The sequence below is a fragment of the Arvicola amphibius genome, chromosome 12 (assembly GCF_903992535.2).
Source record: "Arvicola amphibius chromosome 12, mArvAmp1.2, whole genome shotgun sequence".
Lineage (NCBI taxonomy): Eukaryota > Metazoa > Chordata > Mammalia > Rodentia > Cricetidae > Arvicola > Arvicola amphibius.
This window is the reverse complement of record NC_052058.2, coordinates 51,465,632-51,484,711: the sequence shown is the minus strand read 5'-3', so window position 1 is coordinate 51,484,711 and position 19,080 is coordinate 51,465,632. Positions and strand designations below refer to the sequence as shown.

The 19,080-nt window shown below is 43.5% G+C and overlaps 1 protein-coding gene across 2 annotated transcripts in view; it reads right to left on the bottom strand.

The window, feature by feature from the left end:
* Window positions 1–787: 787 nt before the first annotated feature.
* Acox2 (acyl-CoA oxidase 2) overlaps window positions 788–19,080 on the bottom strand; it is a 30,112-nt gene continuing 11,819 nt past the window's right edge. For both annotated transcript variants that reach the window (XM_038349829.1, XM_038349830.1), the window contains exons 11-15: window positions 18,349–18,528; window positions 15,406–15,511; window positions 11,993–12,210; window positions 4,121–4,253; window positions 788–1,083 (exon numbers count right to left, since the gene is read on the bottom strand). In XM_038349829.1, the coding sequence (XP_038205757.1) occupies window positions 1,021–1,083; window positions 4,121–4,253; window positions 11,993–12,210; window positions 15,406–15,511; window positions 18,349–18,528 (700 nt within the window). In that variant the 3' untranslated portion in view covers window positions 788–1,020. The remainder of the gene's footprint in view (window positions 1,084–4,120; window positions 4,254–11,992; window positions 12,211–15,405; window positions 15,512–18,348; window positions 18,529–19,080) is intronic.

Here is a 19,080-nt window from a genome sequence, read left to right as displayed (position 1 = left end):
GTAATACTAGTTTCAAGTTTAGGAAAAAGGAAAACTTCTGAATTTTCTTCCTTGTCCCCATTCTCCCTAAAGGGAAGATTGCTTTTGGCAAATTTTCTCTGGTTTACTAATTATTAGCAGGTAAATGATTGCCTATTTGAATAAAAGCAGCCAGCAGGATTTTTAAGGCTTGTTTGTTTTTTCCCTCATTCTTGGGGATTGACCTGGGTCTTATTCATGTTAGGTAAGTGCTTGTCACTTAGCTGCAGTCCATGCTGTAACTGTTTTATGTTGTTGTGGAGTTGAAAATAAAATGAAAAATATTGTTTGGGGGGCTGGAGAGATGGCTCAGAGGTTAAGAACACTGGCTGCTCTTCCAGAGGTTATGGGTTCAATTCCCAGCAACCACATGGTGTTTCACAGCCATCTATAATGAGATCTGGTGCCCTCTTCTGGCATGCAGGCATACATATGGACAGAATTTGTATACAGAATAAATCATTTAAAAATGTAGTTTGGTTATATCTGGATATATTGAGACAATTCTGTCTCTATAAAATTTTAAATCATTTTTACTGTGGAAGAACTGACTTTTAAAAAATGATATGCTACATTCTGAGCCTTTATATTTTATTTAGATTATAGCACATCCAGGTACCTTTGAAGGGCTGCATGTGTGTCTTTGTAAACCTGAGGGTAAATGCTAAAGGTAAGTGGTGGACCACGAGATAGCTCCATGGTAGATTTCCTGCTGACATCCCTCAGACTGGTCGATCCCGGTATATCCTAGATAAATACACCACACAAGTAGTAGCTAATGTGTTTATTGGCTTTTTCTACACTTAAAGCAAAGTCCCAGCATTTAACCAAATATATGCTATAAACGGACAAAGGGAAACTTCAAACACATTTCATTCACGTACCAACTTACTAAGCAATTTGAAGAACTAGTCACTCCACCCCCTTTGCTTTGACTTTAATTCTTTGTCTGTATATGCTGTGCCACCATGATGCTTCTTGATCCTGAGTTCTGTTGGCTTTTCACAGCTTGGGTCTCCAGCTTTGTAGCAGTGGTCGGATATATTTCTCATAGGCAGGGTTTTCCTGTGTTTATAGGAATCACATTATTAGAAGAATACTTCTAGAATCAATGGCTTCACTTTAAAAGAGTAGCATTACCTAAGATCCTGTTTTGTTTGGTTTTTCGAGACAGGGTTTGGCTGTCCCGGAACTCACTCAGTAATTTGTAGACCAAGATGGCCTTGACTTTACAGAGATCCGCCTGTTTCTGCCTCCCAAGTGCTGGGATTACAGGCATGTGCCACCACCGCCTTTCAATTACCTAAGATTCTTAATTTTTAAAATTACTTTTTAAAATTCATTTTGTGTGAACATATGGTGAACACTTTTCCAACAAGCCTCCTTTCTTAGGCAGATTTTAAACTGCGTGCAGGTGGCTGATTAAGAGAAAAGTCTACAGATTATTTTTTTTTCTGCGTTCAGAATTTAATACAAATGAAATCCTTCACTTTTTGAGACTCTTTGAAATTTTGAACATGAACCACAAAGCAAGCAACCAGAAAGTAGAATCAGGTAGGCAATATTCTGTGTCAGAATCAGCTTTCCCATCATTCTCTAGTGCCGTGTCTGAGTTCTTTTCTTCATAGCTAGACGCTAGTCTTCCATACTATTTTAATTTCTTTTACAGTAAAACTATAAAGTTCTGGGGACTGGAGAGATGGCTTAGAGGTTAAGAGCACTGGCTGTTCTTCCAGAGATGCTAAGTTTAATTTCTAGCAACCACATGATGGCTCATAACCATCTATAATGAGATCTGGTGCCTTCTTTTGTCATGCAGTCCTACATGCAGAATACTGTATGCATAATAAATAAATACATCTTAAGCAAAAGAAGCCTATAAGGTCCTAACATAGGTTTACACCCTATTCTTCACTGTTTCTTCAATCCTAGCACATTGCCATTGCACAGTGATTGTTCTTTGAATGAATGAACTAGATGTGTTTAACACTTCTCACTATTCCTTGGGCATATTTTTACAATATAGTTATTGAGAGAATAGAACGGGGTGTGATGATGTACACATGTAATCCTGGCATTTGGGAGATAGGAGTTGAAGGCCAGCCTGGGCCACACAAGGCCCTGAAACAAGCACTAAAAAAGGGGGTTCTTGGTCTAAAATAACCCATAATGATTCCTTCTTGCTTCCATAGGGAAATGCTTGGATATGATTTTATGCGGCTAGGGGGATCTTCTGTGGCAGTTTTCTAGATCAGTCAGCCCAAAGCAGACATCACAGAGTATACCAGGGTAGCGTGTCATCCTGATAGGAGAAATCTCAGCACAACCTACTGCAGACAGGAGAGACTCCTGTGGAGCTAAGAGGTGCAGCCTAGCACATAGCACTTTACTTCCGGCATGAGAACACTGTACATATATTCTCATTTGTACTTTTGTGTCCACAGGGCATGTTTCAGTATAGCTGCTGTTTTAACTTATTTAAAATACCCATAATGTGCCTTTTCTATTAAAATGTCTGCTGCACTTCAGAACTATTACAGATCAAAAAAGAGACTTTAAAAATGTTGAAGCTTTTCAAAGGAGCTAAAAGTATAAGATCACATGGCTGTATGTTACCGATCAACCAACTATCGTTTTGACTCCCTTTCCTAAACTGCCCTGCATGAAAAGGCCACACCTGTGACTTAACAAGGTCACATAAGGCTGGTTGATGAGTATCTGTCGTGACTGCTTTTGTATCGTTATGTAGGTCATAAGAAGCTCTATCCTTGGTCAAGTGGAAGGAAGTAGAGACAGAATAACAGTTTGAAGTATGTCAGAATTTTACAGCATCAGTGAAAAGACAGGTCAGCCACGTCTCGTTTCTACAAACTTGCTATTGTTTCCAGATTAAAGTGTTTAAGAATGAGGAAAGACAAGATGGCCCACTACAGTCTTCAGTGACCCCGAGGAATCTAGGGGAGTGGAATATTTTCTTGTGCTGCCAATGCAACAGGTCAAGCTCTGTGTCTTGGCATTTGCCGACAGGTGCACCGGGAGAGGTGTGGCAGCTCTATGGAGCACCAAAGGACGTAGGTCCCTCTCGAGACCATGGAAGCAGGCTGGATTGGAAGGACTGCTCTGCTTTTATGCCAGGATTTAAACATTAGCAAGGACAGAGAAATGGTCATTAGATAAGTAACATATTAGAAGCAGGTTAACCATAGGAGCAGTGACTATGTAGCAAAATTGTTTATATTTCCTTGAGCTAAAACCAGGTCTTCTTGTGGATGGCTCTTGGCTGAAGTGGGCTGACCTGTCTGGCCGCCATTCTGGAGGTTATGACTTTAGATCGTGGGAAGCTCAGCTCTGATGTGTGACAGGATACATACTGCCAAGAACAAGTCTAACAACACCTGTAAAGTGTGAGTGCAAGCCCGAGTGTTGGTCACTGCATTGTAAGATACCTTCCTGAAGTTGGACTAAAGAGAAAGTTTCACCATCTGAAAAACATATTTATAAAGTCTAATATGCCCAACACTGTGAAACGCCTTGCGTGTGCCTATAGATAGATACGTTTTTTTTGTTGGGGTTGTCTGTCAAATCTGCTCTTTACTACAGGCTCCCTAAATTCAAAGTACAGTACTGACTGATGTTCTTAACTTTGCCCAGTGAGGCTGGGATAACTGGAATTCTCATCTTCCCTCTGAGGACAGTCTTGCTACCATCCCCCTTATACTGCCCACCTATGACAGTACCTCAAATTTCCTATCACCTCTGGATCTACATAGGATGGAGCTAAAAAGCTGAAAGTAAGATGTTTTACCACTGCTATGATTTATCTTAGTTTCGCTTGCTGCTGTATGTGTGTGCCTTTGGGTATGTCAAGCCTTTCTCTTAATGCCCTTTCCACATTCTGAACTGTGAATTTTGCTGATTTCAGTTCCTGCCAAACTGCACCCCTGGTTTCTTTATGTGCTCTCTAGAAGTGTTTTAAACAGATGCTCTATGCCAAGTAATTTTCAACCTAAGCAGAATTGATTAAAATGGGAAAACATGGAGATGTATTTACTGCATGTTCTTTGCCATTTTACATAATTTATAATGGGTTCCACTCAATTACCTGATTATTGGCTGGTGACTTCTGAGCCCACTCAAACAGACGTTCGTAGACATGTCCATCATAACAGCCGAGTGCCGAATTTAAACAATTATCCGTGAAGTCAAAAGCATCAGTTAACAAGATTGCATCCTTCCTGAGAGAGAAGACAAATTGTGAGCATTGTCACCTTTGTCTTAAGAATCGAATTGATCCACAAGAAGTAATTATCATTATCTGCTGTTTGAACAATTCTTTATTATTTATATTTTAGTTTTTTAAACCATTCTTTTTAAAAAACTTTATTTAATTTTATGTTGTGTTTTGCCTGCTGGTATGTCTGTGTGAGGGTGTCGGGTCCCCTGAAAAAAGAGTCAAAGACATCTGAGCTGCCATGTGGGTACTGGGATTGAATCTGGCTTCTCTGGAAGAGCAGTCAGTGCTCTTAACTGCTGAGCCACCTCTCCAGCCCCCTGGGTTTTATTTTTTTTATCAGTTATGTATGCACAGGATAAAGAATCATAAAGTTCTTTAAGACTTGTTATCTAAAAAATCAGGCCTTGCCTACTGGGTGTAAAGTCCAGGATCCAATTCCCAACACTGGATAAAAAACATAAATGAAAAAAAAAAGCCTAATCTCTCAGTGTACTAGTTAATTTTTGTCAGTGGACACAAACTAGAGCCACTTGGGAAGAGGGAGCTCCAGTTGAGGAATTGCCTCCATCAGACTGACGGGTAGACATGTTGGAGCATTTTCCTGATTAATAATTGATGTGGGGAGCACAGCCCACTGTGGGTGGTGCCATCTCTGGGCAGGTGGTCTTGGGTAGTATAAAAAGGCAAATGGAGCAAGCCAGTCAACAGCATTCCTCCATGGTCTCTTCTTCAGTTCCTGCCTCCAGACACTGCCTTGGCTTCCTTCAGTGGTTGACTATGACCTGAGAACCAAAGAAACCCTTTCCTCCCCAAGCTGGTTTTGCTCAGTGTCTTATTATAATAGCATGCACCTTGCTTCTCCATTCCTGTCTTCTCCTTAGAGACATAGTTGGTCTTTTAGCTGATAATTACACAGATACCTCCTAATTTTTTTTTTTTTTTTGTAATGCTAGTAACTTCTTGATGCTTTGGTTTTAGATGTTACTCACTGTAATAAAAATGAGAATTTCCTTTTGGGCAAGTAAAAGGGACAAATCTTACCACACAGTCCAGGCTGGCCTGGAACTCTTTGCATCCCCAGGCTGGCATGCAACACTCCCCTCAGTGCCCCACCCCCAGACTCCTGATGCTGAGATTACAGGCATGTTCCACACACTTGGCTGGACTGAGCAGTTTTCTCTTCTCTTCTGTCTCCTCATCCCCAAGCTTCTTCCCCTTGGCTTTATGGCCAACTTGTAATTTTGACAAGATTAGTTAATGTTCAGTGTTGACATTATGATGACTGTGTGACATCAAAACATTTGAAGTGGCTAGGATAATAAACCTAATTATATTTTGTATTTTAAGATTTTGTTTTGTTTTGAGGTAAGGTCTTGTGTCAAGTCTGGTTGATCTGAACGTCTATGTAGATCAGCTTGGCCTTGGTTGTGCCACTGTGTAGTTCCTGCTGGTCTAGAACTGTGCAGTCCTTATGGAGGTCAGAGGACAAGATGCAAGAGTCAGTTCTTCCACTTGTGGGTCTCTGGATCAAGCTCACATCATCACCCTAGGGACTGAACTCACGTTGTCAGTATTGGCTTCAAGTATGTTTGCCCATCAAGTCATCTTGTTGGACTATAATACTGTTTTGACAACTAATGAGCCTTCTGGGTTTTTGTTTGTTTGGTTGGTTTTTGAAGACAGGTTTTCTCTTTGTAGCTTTGGAGCCTGTCCTGGGACTCACTCTGTAGATCACGCTGGCCTCGAACTCACAGAGATCCACCTGCCTCTGTCTCCTGAGTGCTGGGATTAAAAGCATGCACCACCACTGCCCAGCAAACCTCCTGTTTTAACAAGAGCTAATGAGCTGTACTCCTTGTTTAATGTCTGTTAATGACCCTGATGGTCTCAATTTTCTCTGTAGTCAGCTGAAATTCCATGGGCCATTATATTCTCCCCCCTGAAAATACATTCAGCAGTTTTTCTTCTTTTGCCATGCTGATGGAGAGCCCAGCTCTCTCCTTGTTTGCAGGGATTTTCTGCCACCACCTGTGTGACTATATGTGGCTGGAAAACCCAGCCTACGCTGCTGTCCTAAGAGTTCAGGCAGCTGAGCCACACGGCCTAGCAATCGTGCTCCATTGCTTTGGTTCACCGACTCGCTCACCTAGTGATTTTTCGGTCTCTTCCATCTTCAAGTCTACAGCACCCACCTCCCCCTCCTTCCCAGAGTGACTTCGCATCTTATTTCACTGGTCAGGTGGAAGTCATACGGGTTTCCCATAGGCTCCCACTTCTGAGCGTTGTGCTCAGCCCTCCTTTACACCCGTCAGCTCCATCTCCTGCTTCTAGTCTACCCAGTCCTCGGTCCGCTACTCTTCTATCCCTTACCTACAGGAAAAGGATACATTTTCTTTCCTGTATGGTGTCAGAAACCCATCTGGGGTCATTCCATCAATGTTGCTATCATCTCTCTCAAGACAAGCTGGTGGGGATTGCTGGAGAGATGGCTCAGCGTTAATAACACTTGCTGCTCTTAGAGGACCATGGTTTAGCTGACAACACTGGGTGGCTCACAGCTGTCTCTAACTCCTCAGGCATTGCATATACTTACATATATGGAGGCATGCTTGTAAAACTTAAAAAGAAATTAAAAGCAAACAGGCATTTGGCTCCCCTCATTTCCCTCATCCACCCTAGATCTTGGCTTCTCTTTTGACCGAATTTGGGAGTATTTTGTCTGTTTATCTCCAGTTATTCTGCTCTTTCTGGAGGACTGGATTCGTTTTGCTCTTACCTCAAGCACTTCCCTGAAATAACTCTTGTCTATGTCTCCTTATTGTTTTTGGAGGGTCCTAACCCTTCTCATTCACTCACTCCTAGATGACATCATTTCTCTCTTGGCTTTAAATATCAGCCACATGCCACTGACTTCCAAATTTATCCCTCCTTCATGTCACCTGCTTGCTGGCTTCTGTATTAGATTGCTAACAGGCTTTTTAACTGCATTGAATTCCCAAAACAAACTCCTGATTTGTCTGTCTTATCCAAACCTGGCCCTCCTATAGATTTCCCCTTTATGATAAATGGCCTGACTTCTTTCTGTCTTGTACCATATCTAATTGCCAGAAAACACTGTTCTGTTTTCAAAGCATGTCCACATTTTGCCTCCTTCCCACATCAGTTGGTGCTGCACTCAGGTCCAATCTGTGGTCATCTCTCACCTGGATTATTGCATTAGCTTCTAGATCTGTCCCCTTGCTACTATTTATTAACTTATTTATAATATTCCTTTTGGGGCTGCAGGTTAAACCAATGGCATCCTGCACACTTAGCAAGTGCTCAACCTTAGAGCTGTACTCCCAGCCCCTGCTTTATCGTATTCAAATACACACACACACACACACACACACACACACACACACACACACACACGCGCGCGCGCGCGGCGGGCTCGGTTGATAAACTGCTTGAGAACCTAAGTTTGAGTCCTAGTATTTATTTGTTTGTGTGTGTGTGTGGGGGGAATGTGCTGAGTGTTATGTTGTTTTTTTTTTTTTTAATTTTGTTTTGTTTCTGAGATAAGGTTTCAGGGTGTAACAGCTCTGGCTGTCCTGGAACTCTTTCTGTAGACCAGAACGGCCTAGAAATCACAGAGATCCACCTGCTTCTGAGTACTGGGTTTAAAGGTATGCACCACCATTTAGCATTGACGTTTGTAATCCTAGACTAGGCAGGTGGGGACAGGCAGATCACTGCTGGGCTCAATGGCCAATCTATCTAGCTTGCTTGTGAGTTTCAGGCCAGTGAGAGATGCTGTCTCAAAAAACAAAAAAAACCAAAAAGCCATTGGTGCTTGAGAAAGGACTCCTGAGGTTGTCCTCTGGTCTCCATATGTGCACACACACAAAACCACAACAGCAACAACAAACCCCAAACAAAACAAAACCACACAAAACCCACAAAACATGTACATAACCCCCAGGCACGAATATACACAGGGTACAGGGTTAGGCTGTTTCAGGTTGTAATAACTCTGCTATGCTCAAAACCTTCCCATTCTCACACACAGTAAAGGCCCAAATCTTCAGTTACACACCCCGTTCCTTCCGTCTCTCTGCGCACCCAGATTCTCTAACCTTTGTCTCCTCCGCCTCAGCCTTGCTTCCCTCCTCTGTGGCCTTGTTTCTGGCCTCTGGGTAGGTAAGCCAAGCGTTCTAGTTTCCTACCTCTGTGTGTTTCTACATTGTGCTCAGCTTGTCTGGTCCTTTTTTTCCTGGCAGCCACATGATTCCTCTAGGGTCCTTTCTGCACCCTCAGCCCTTTTCTCAGAAGGCACCCTCCTAGACAGGCCTTCTTTGGCCAGTTTAGACGCTGGGCGGTCTGGAGCTATAGTTCACAGGTAGAGAGTCCTTGTGTAGCATGTCAAGCCCGTGGCTTTGATCCCCAGCACCACACAGAAACTAAAACAAGAACACTTGAAACTGCAATGACCTGTCTGTCCCCCACCCTCTGCAATTCTTACCTTCCTTACTCACATGTGTGCTTGTATGTATGTGGGGCCTGTCTGCTTCTGCTTGTAGGCACTGTGGACTTCTTTAACCTGAAAGTCTGTATCTTTCATTTGAGTAAATTTTCTTAAATTATTAATGATTTGCCACCTTTTGGGGTTTTTTTTGTTCTTTTTTTTTTCTTGACCTGTCTTTCACGTGGTGGACTATGAATATGGGTTTTCTTTAAAAATACATTTTTTAAAATTTTTATTGCTTGGTCATCTTTTTAAAAATCATTTTATTTTATTTTTGCTTCTGACTTTCTCCAAGGTTGCCACAACTCCATCTTCCAATCCATTCACTGATGTTTCATTTATATTATCATTTTTTAAATTTCAGAACCTTTTTTTTCTGCCTTCTGTTGATGGCAGTATCTTGACCTTCTTAGCTCTTTGAAGATAATGGTGATTTTAAAAACATGTTTCTTTTCCATTTTTAAGTTTGATTTTTCCCAGCAGGTTTATTTGTATCCTTCAAGTTGTCTTGTTCTTGTGTATTTGGGTCTCCTTGCATGGTGATCCTAGGTGTCTGATCTTAGCTGATAGTGGGGTGTTAACTAGCCACACTAGTAGAAGCCTGGGATTACTTTTTAGTGGGGTCACTGTGGGGTGAGCTGGATGGATTATAAGTGGTTTGCATCTTTAGCTCTTTCTCGTTGACTGCTTGAGGGACTGTGTTGTCATCTTCATACATACAGGCTGCCAGCCTTCAAGGGGCCAGTGGGAAATGTGCTGAGAAGGGCGTGTAAAGTGAATTTGTAGGATGTGCTCAGCGCTCTCCAGTCCACTGCCTTGCTGTTTACCCTTTTCGCAGAACTGGGTCAAGAGGAAGGAGGAAACTGGGAATCCAGTACATTCTGTCATTTCACCTTTACCCCACTGCCAGAAACACACTGTCCTTCTGAGTTCTCTGCTGAACCTGTCTGCCAGTCCGTGTCCACATGTCCTCCGACTTTCCTGTTTCTTCTGTCTTCCTCTTTGTGGGTGGATACCTTTAAGTTAAAGGGTGTAGCCCTTAGCTCAGTTGGTAGAGTGCTTGCCCAGCACTGTGTAGCAAAATCCTGGGTTCAAACTGGAGCACTCCATAAAAACTGGGTGTGTTGGCTAATGCTGGTAATCCCAGCACTGGGAATATAGGGGCAGGACTGCCAGAGGTTCAAGGCTATCCTTGGCTGTATAGCAAGTTCAAAGCCAGTGCTACATGAGGTGCAGTCTCAAATCAGATATATACTTGATGTTTATCCTGGTGTTTTAGTAGGGCTTCAGAAATCAATGTGTGTGTTGAATCTGCCACCTTTACTCAGAAGTCCCTAGTGGAGGTTTTTAGCGCCACTTAAGGTACTCCGACTGAGCCAGTCAGTTCACTGGCCTCAGCCTGAGAGCTAGTTTTGGTGCCTCTCAGAATTGTCCTGTCCTGATTTGTCATCCCTGAAAGTTGAGGGCAATAGTGGCTAATCTAGGCAGAGAACCGTGACTCTGAACTGATGAGAGCGTGGGTCTGTTTCATAAATAATTACTGCAGTAGGAAAGGAAACTTAGGACCCAATGTAAATAAGTCAGTTTGTGGTTTCCATGTGTGTGTTGGGAGCTTAAGTCTGAGGAGCCAAGGCACGTATGCGCGTACGCAAGCACGCACGCATGCACGCACGTACCGTGCTTATGAGGTGTTATGGTTGTTATGTTTCTCTTTTATGTCTGATTATCACCAGCCAGGCCCAAGTGTTTTGTTTTGTTTTTTTCGTGTGTTTTTAAATGCTAATCATTTCAGAAAGACAGGCAACTTTAACTCTGTAGTACTAATTATACCCTTAGAGGTTCCATACTGGATCATCCTGCATTAAGGTAAATTTAACACCTGGTATAATTGTATTCAGTGTACATCTGACCATTTTTGTTGGTATTATTTCTTGTTTACTTTGGTGGGGATGCTATGGTTTGTGCTTGGAGGTTAGAGGATGCCTTTATAGAATTTATATCATTTATATTTATATTATATTATTTATATTATATTATTTATATTATAGCTGGTACTAGCCTTCTGCTGTTGGGGATCAAACTCAGATTGTCAGGTTTGGTGGGGAACTCTTTGACCCACAAGCCATCTCTTTGGCCCCATATTTGATGGTTTAATTGAACAAACATTTACTAGCGACTAGCTATCTATCAGGTGCTGATACATAGCCACAGGGGTTTGTTAATACTGCATTTTAGAAACAAGACACATTTGATTGATTTTTTTTAGCCTCTTATGAAACCCTGCACAAATTTAAAATCTTTTTACTAATAATAAGAACTATTGAAGGTCCCAGGAGAAAAGTCACTTCCCTCCACACATAAAAGGCTTCATATTTTTTACCCAGAAAGGTCTAGTTATGTGATCAGGATAGACTTTAGTTTTGATGTATTCTTAAAGCAATATTTACTTTATGTATAAAATAGCAGGATGAATGCCACTAGTATTCATGACTCTAAGTTGTACAGGATCAGTTCTACATTTAAAAAGTATCTGTATTATTGTTTTACAAAACAGTACATAAATTATTGAATCTAAAAAAGCATCTTGAAGGGGTGCAAAGGAAAAGGAGTAATAAACTACATTTATGAAAACTGGTAAGAATTTGCTTAAGGCAAAGTCATCAAAGACCTGGATATGCATAACACACACATAATAATAAACTCCCCAGGCACCTTACCACACAGGTGAAGAGAGCATGCTCAGTGGCCAGAAGCTCTGAATGTTCCCAGCTCCTCCTCTGCCTAATCATGCAAAGGTACAAAAGTTCACTCTCATACACCTAAGCTTGCTCAGTAGCACAGGAAGATTAAATCCAATTCAAAGGCTGAGTGAATTAAATGAGATGATGCATATAAAAGCTCCTAGCACACAAATCCTCATTAAACACTGGTTATGATTAAAATTGTTATTATTAACATGCCCATATATAGGAACCTTGATTTTATTCACATTTCTTAGACACTGATCCTTGCCAATGTTGGAGAGTTCAACTGAGGTAGCTAATTTATTCTTTAGCCCTTTGATTCTAATTTTCTCCTAATTCCTCTATTGATTTTTTCATTAAGCCCAATGCTTTCTGTTGGTATAATTGTGCTGGGCGCTAGCCTGTCTAAACCCCAAATTTACAAGGTCTTAGAGTGAGAAGCAACCTGGACACCAGAGTCTAACATGATTTCAAGTCCCAGTCACTCACCGGATCAAGGGAAGCAGGTCAAGAAAGGCTGTTCTAGCCATGTCCACCTGGGCCCCAGACAGGAAGCCATCATGAAGAAAGTCACCTGAGTTAGTCAGAATACCATGTAAGGCATAGAGGTCACAGAGGCGTCGGAGTACCCGCTGAATCTCTGGTTCGTTGCCTAGTTTCTCCGTGGCTTCCTTGAAATTCCTCACAGTGATGTAGTAGCAGTGGGCCTGTAAAGACACAAAGATGCATAGGCCACCAATTCTCATTCCCAGCTCCACAGGTCATTCTGGAGGCTTGGCAAGATGTTTGGAGTAAGTGTGCCTTCTAGAGGACTGGTGGCTATTTTTTGTCTGATGGAACCTTTTTGGTGGTGTCAATATGCGTATCTGTACTGGGGACTAGGTAGACTTGTGAAACTGGGCCTTTGGATTCCTCACTTAAGAGCATTAGAAAATAGAAAGAAATGCCTGGGGCAGATGGCCGGGAGAGCTGGCCCTGTGGTCATAAGGCCGGGAGAGCTGGCCCTAGCTCCCTTATGGGGAACCAGCCCTCCAGCTGCCCAGGCCCAGACCCAGGGCTATGACTTGGCCCGCCCCAACATCCACCCCATCTATGATCTGCTGGAGCACATGAAAGATCTGACCCGCAGACCCAAAGCTGCAGGGTCTCCACAACACAGAGCACTAACGGGTGTCCAGGAAGCGTCCTGGTGGGGGCCCAGCATCAAACAGGTAGTGGAGAAAAGGGGCCTCTAACCAGACCAATGACTCTTTGCAATAAACACTTGCAAGCAGAGATGTATGGACAAAGGGGTATACATCATGACTTGTTGGGTCACAACTGCACCGCAGCTCCCGTGACGAGATTTTTAATTTCTTCCGTATTTTTATTTTTCTTATTTTATTTTCTTCCTTTTTTTTTCTCTTGAATTTCATTTTATTGGGGGTGGTGAGCAGGGGTTGAGGGGGCATGCAAACATGGGGAATGAATGGGATCTATATATGATGTAGAAAACAGAATAAAGAAATAAATGAAAAGGAATACATTGCTGTGTTTGGATATTTAGTTAGATTCCTCTTCTCAAAGCTCTTGGAAATGTTAGAAAGTGTGTCAGGAAGGTGCTTAATTATAGTACAGACTTAATACCACTAAGTCTGAGAAAATTCAAATAAATATAAAGTGCAGCAATGCTAGGAAATTTCACCAGTGTCAAGATCAAACCAGCTACATTCCTGCTACATGTAAAAGTTCCATCTTTGATGTCAAGTGTGTGATTATGTCAGAATCACTAACTCTACAACAAAGAGTACCCAGAATGGGCTTATTCATGGCTTAATCTTGAAAAATGCATTTAAGTGATTGTATTCCCTTTTCACATTAAATTTAAAAAGAACTGTTGTTTACTACAGAAAACAACAACAAAAGACAGTAGAAAGAAAGACCATAGGAGTATTGAAGGCTAGCCTGGGGTACTTGGAGGGTGTCAGCCCCCCTTTTATCAAGAAAACAGCTACTTCCTGTCTGCCATGTTAAAGCATGAGGAATGTGTGTGTGAAATGTGTACTAGCAGGAGCATTGTAAGCAGTGCTGTTGTTCACTAGGCCGAGGTGCCGTGGAGGGCCTGACTCTGTGTTTCTTAACCACTTAATAAAGAGTGGGAATCAGTAAGCAAATAGCTAAGGCTACTAACCTTAGCCATTTGAGCTTCTTCCCTGGGGTTCCCTCTCTCCTCACCCCAACAACTAAAGTGTGCTGTCTGCGTCTGTGGGAGGCCGTCAGGACCCCTATTGTTTGTTAAATGACTGGAATGTGGGGCTGCTGCCAGGAGGAATCCCTTTATGAGGCAAAGTTCACCAGGTGCTTTCTTCCAGTGAGTTCTACCAGGGAGTGAGAGGCCAACAGCAGGTCTCTTCCTGGAAACTTCCTGAGGACGGACACATCTGTGCCTTCGTGGCACATGGGAAATGAGGGTGTCTTGGCTCCACTGTTTCACGCCTTCACCTTTGAAAGGATTCGGTTAGCCTCCCTTATGCTAACTGATGGAGTCCTGGCTGGTGTGTTTAAAGTCAGGGCACTAAGGTTTAAAGACAGACAAATGAACACCGGGCAAGTGTGTCTCCTTTCTTGTGATCTGGCTAACCCTGTGGTTCGTAGGGGTCTTAGCACAGCGGGTTGAAGACTATGTGAAACTCCTATGTTCAGAAGCAGAGGTCTGCAGGGTCCATGCCTGCCCCGGTTGCGTGGATTGAAAGCTAGATCGCCAGGTGGCGCTCGTGCTCAGTCTGCCTGACAGCCTGACCTAGGCGTGCCTCCGCAGGTACTTTTCAGGTCTCCTGAGAGAGCCGATTTTGGGGGCCTGGACTTTGACAAAGGGAATGAACACTTCCCATCTTCCAGTTGTTGATAAGCGAGACGTCTCCAGCTGCTTCGGCTTAGGAGACATTCTTACTGCTCCCCACCCCGTGACCTTGAGTCCCGTAACCTACGCCCTGTCTCTGCATCTCTCCAGTTTTACTAAGTCTCCACCACGCTCACGCTCACGGCAGAGCCACCCTCAGGACAGACCAGACTGCCTCTGCTTTCTTCTGATTGGCTTCCAGCCCTTTCTTTCCCCTGCAGCATGCATGATTCTTCTTGAAACTCTGATTACTCCTTCCAAGCTTGGCATTCTCCCCCTGCAAGGGAAGGAAGAACCAGCCATCCTACCAAGCTCCAGAAGGCCTAAGGCCTCAGGCATCGCCTCCCCTCTCCCGAACTCTCTGCTCGTCTGCCTCACCTTAGTTCAGTTCTTTTGCTTTGGCCTCCCAGCCAGCTAGCCTTTCCTACCTGCTTTGATGATACCTGCTGCACTTTTCTGGGAAACCTCTCCCAAGCTGCCACCACCCTCAGACAGCCAACTGCTGCTTGAAATCTTAGCCCATGTACCCCTTTCTTCTGGAGAATCTTTTGGGCTCTGCAGGGAGTGTAACCATCCTCATGCTTCCCTGATTATAGCTGTTTGTTGGTGACGTCTTTGCTGTTTAGTATCCAGCACTGGTGAAGAGTGGATGGGTCAAATGTTTATCGACTGGTGGCGAAACGCGCACAGACACAAAAGAGAATGTAGATTGGATCAGACAGCCTAGGATTGTGCGTGGGGCTAAGGGGAGACTTGAGCTGCTTTTCTCTCTGGGAGGAGCTATTTGAATGACCTGAATCAAATCCAGTAGCAATGCCTCATTAGATTTTCCTAAAGGCTGCCAGCAAGATGCTTTGGAGTTAAGTCCTTTAATTAAAATTCTCTGGACTACAGCCTTGGATGTAAGATGAAGGCAGTCTCTGAGGAGCAGGGGTGGGTATGGATGTGAACTTGATTTTTCATAGTATGGTGGTCTACCTGGGAAACAGAACAAACCCCTCACAGCTTCAGACATACATCTCACCTTAGCAGCCTGGAGGTGTATGGCAGCGGTCTGGTTCCAGGCATCGTGCCGGTCAACCCCGGATCTCATGAGGGTCTGTGTGTGGTGTGCAGCATCCTTTATGAGCCTGGGAACCAAAGAAAAGAGGCTCAGTATCCTGAATGAGCAAGAAAGAGAACTGATGGGCTGCTGGGGGTCTCTCAAAAATGGAAATGATCTCACTGATGTCTTATTTGCCATAAAGCTATAGACTCATAGCCTCTCTTTAAGGGCGGGCATTCCCAATTTACAGTGGGAAAAACTGTGTCCCAGAGAGGTTAATTAACTTGCTCAGGATCACACAGCTAATATGGAACTGTCTCTGTGGAGACAGTATTGCTGTATAGCCCAGAGTGACCTAGAACTTTAAATTCTCCTGCTTCAGCCTCCGGGAGTTTTTAAGCCTTAGGATCTACTTCAGGCCATTATGTTGATTGACTTCTTATGGCCTGAGCAAGGAGAATGTTTATTCTTCTAAGGCTAATCATGCTGCAAATTCCTACCTGAGGTACCTAGATACAAAAACAGAGACCCACCTCCTGGCCTCTGAGCATTAACTTAGCCATTTGCCGTTATAATAACCTTTAGTCTGCTTTCTACAGTGTTTATCTGGCCCTTGGAATTTCGGCATAAAGCAAACTGTTTATTAAGCAACACCGAGTTTGCTTTGTCATGGACTTGATAAGAGATGGTACATTGAGTTCCAAGGCAGGAGATGCAGAATGGCCTTTTAATTCCCCAGCTGCCTGTTTTTCTCTTCCCCAACCTTCCCAGCCCTGTGTGTCCTGTGTGTTTATCAGGCTAGCTTACAGATAGATCCCCATTTCTAAACACAGTACCTGGCATATTACAGGCATTTAAAAGTATTGTGGAATGAATAAGCAAATGTCTCAAGTTGCCTTTCATCCTAAGAAAGCTGCTACCCTCCTTGGGACACAGGTTGGAATGCAAGCCTTCTTGGTGAATGCTGGAAATATTTTCTCCAGTTTCTGGCTTTTCATTTTGGGGCAGAGTTCAGAAAGTTCCCTTCTAGATAGTTAAATCTCTTCAGTGATGGTGTTTGTATTTGGTTGGTTAGGGTGTGTCTCTTTTTCCAGTCTCTGGAATACTTAGTCATTTCTGACACATAGTATTTGGTGATATTTGTTAAATGACAGAACAGGCATTTTTTGGGGGAAGGGAGTTTGAGACAGGGTTTCTCTGTAGCTTTGGAGACTGTTCTGGAACTCCCTCTGTAGATCAGGCTGGCCTCAAACTTACAGAGATCTGCCTGTCTCTGCCTCCTGAATGCTGGGATTAAAAGCATGTGCCACCACTGCCCAGCAGAATGTGCACATTCTTGGGTGGTTTGTTTGTTTGTTTTTTAGTTTTTCAAGACAAGGTTTCTCTATATAGCAGCTCTGACTGTCCCAGAACTCGCTCTATAGACTAGGCTGGCCTGGAACTCAGGGAGACCCGCCTGCCTCTGCCTCTTGAGTGCTGTAATTAAAGGCCTAGCTGTTTTTTTCATAGAATTCATGTGATGGGTTGGAGAGTGGCTCAACAATTAAGAGCACTGGCTGCTCTTCCTGAGGACCCAGGTTCAAGTCCCATCATCTGCACGGTAACTAACAACTGTTTATAACTCTAATTCCAGGAGATCCAGTGCTCACTTCTGGCATCCATGGGCACCTCTTGTCTATGGTGCACAGATATACAGATAAACACTCAAACACATAAAATGAAAATAAATAATAAAAAATTAATGTTTTAAGCTAGGCATGGCAATGCACACCTTTAATTCTAGCACTGAGGAGGCAAGAGGCAGAGGCAGGCAGATCTCTATGAGTTTGAGGGCAGCCCAGTCTACCCAGTGAGTTCCAGTCCAGCCATGACTACATAGTGAAACCCTTACTTAAGAAAGGAACAACAAATAATATATGTTCTTGGGCTGGAGAGATGGCTTAGCCATTAAAGGCTAGGCTCACAACCAAAAGTATAATATATATTCTTTCTAAAAAGACATGTATTTTCATGTACTTTGTGCTTGTGTGGGTTTATGTGTACTATGTATGTGCAGGTGCCCATGGAATCTAGAAGAATATGTCAGTTTCCCTGGTAACTAAACCTGAGTCCTCTTTAAGAACAGTAAGTTTTCTTAATGGTTGCGCCATCTCTCTAGCTCGGAGTCCTTAGTTTTGATCATGTGCCTTGGACTTGACTAGACCCTGACTACAAACCAGTTCTATTCTGAGGTATAACTACACTTCTGAAAATTGTTTTTATGATTTCTTTGTTTATTTAATGTGTATGTTATATATATATGTGTGTGGCATATATGTACATGTGTGTATGCATATGTTAGCAGGTACATGTACTTGCATAGAGCCCATGAGGATGTCAGAAATCTTCCTCTATCCATCTGTGCCCTATTCCCCTGAGGTAGGGTCTCTCAGTGTACTTGAAGCCAGGCTGGCAGCCAGCAAGTTCGAGTGATCACCCTGCCTCTGCCTCACACAGCATGGGTATTACTAATACTTACAACTTGTGCCTGCCTGTTTTACATGGGTGCAGATAACAACTTGACTCTGAAAATTACTATTAGATTGTGGGATAGTTCAGACTTAAAACACTACTTTATTTGATGGCACTGATTTGTATATCAGTTCATGGACAGTGATTTATATATGAGTGCATTTGTTAGAATCTATGGAAATCACCATAGGCACCTAAAGGTTTAAAGGCTTCCTCTCACTAGCCAGAGAGGGGATACATTTCTACCATTGTGACTGGGATAAAGATGGCTGAGGGGTAAGGTGTTCCTTCTTCTACACCCACAATCATAGGAGCTGGAGGTCTGGAGAGGCAGGGGATGGCAGTGGTTGGTAAAGCACTGTCTGCTAGTGACCATCCAGCTGTCCTTGTGACTTCTCTGTACTGGCTTACCTGGTGGATACATGTGCCCAGGCTGTGGTATAGAGATCGGGGCAAAGGAAGTCAGCTGCTGTCTGGGCTGCACACCTGGCTGGCCCTGGTATAGCAAGATACATAACAGACGGAGGGAGAGACTTCTGTGATGTGGGGCCTGCAGACACCTGAGCCTGCAGGTAGCTCTTCATCAGAAACCTGGGAGGTGAAGATAGAGACAGATGAGGCAGTATGTGATTCTGTGGGACCCTCAGCCCAGCTCCCTCATTCCCAGGGTCACACACATTCATGCTGTGCTCCAGTGGGGAGAACCAGGGGCCTCTGCCTGACAATCACTCTTCACCCACCCTGCAGGTCTTCTGTAGGACCCTCAGTGAGATGTACCCAAAGTACTAGTTTCTTTAGCAAGTGACGGGAGCATGCAAAGCTGGGCTAGACTCCCTTAGATCCTAAACACAAGCCCTTTGGAGGTTTGTACCAACAGACGCTGCACTATCAGGATTGAGTGGGGACTTAGGATGTGAGTACAGTGTCTGTGGCCATCCAAAACAGTCAGATACATGAAAGCGTACTGACATAAGGAAGAAGGAAAGTGACTCCAGGCTGCCTCTGTGTGCGACAATCCAGGGGTTACGAGTTCTGTGCGCCGACAACCCTGGGCTCCCATTAGCTCTTCTGACACCACTGTCGGATGCTCTACAATTGTCTGTGCTTCCCTAGGCTTCAGTTTCTTCATGACAATGGGAATGA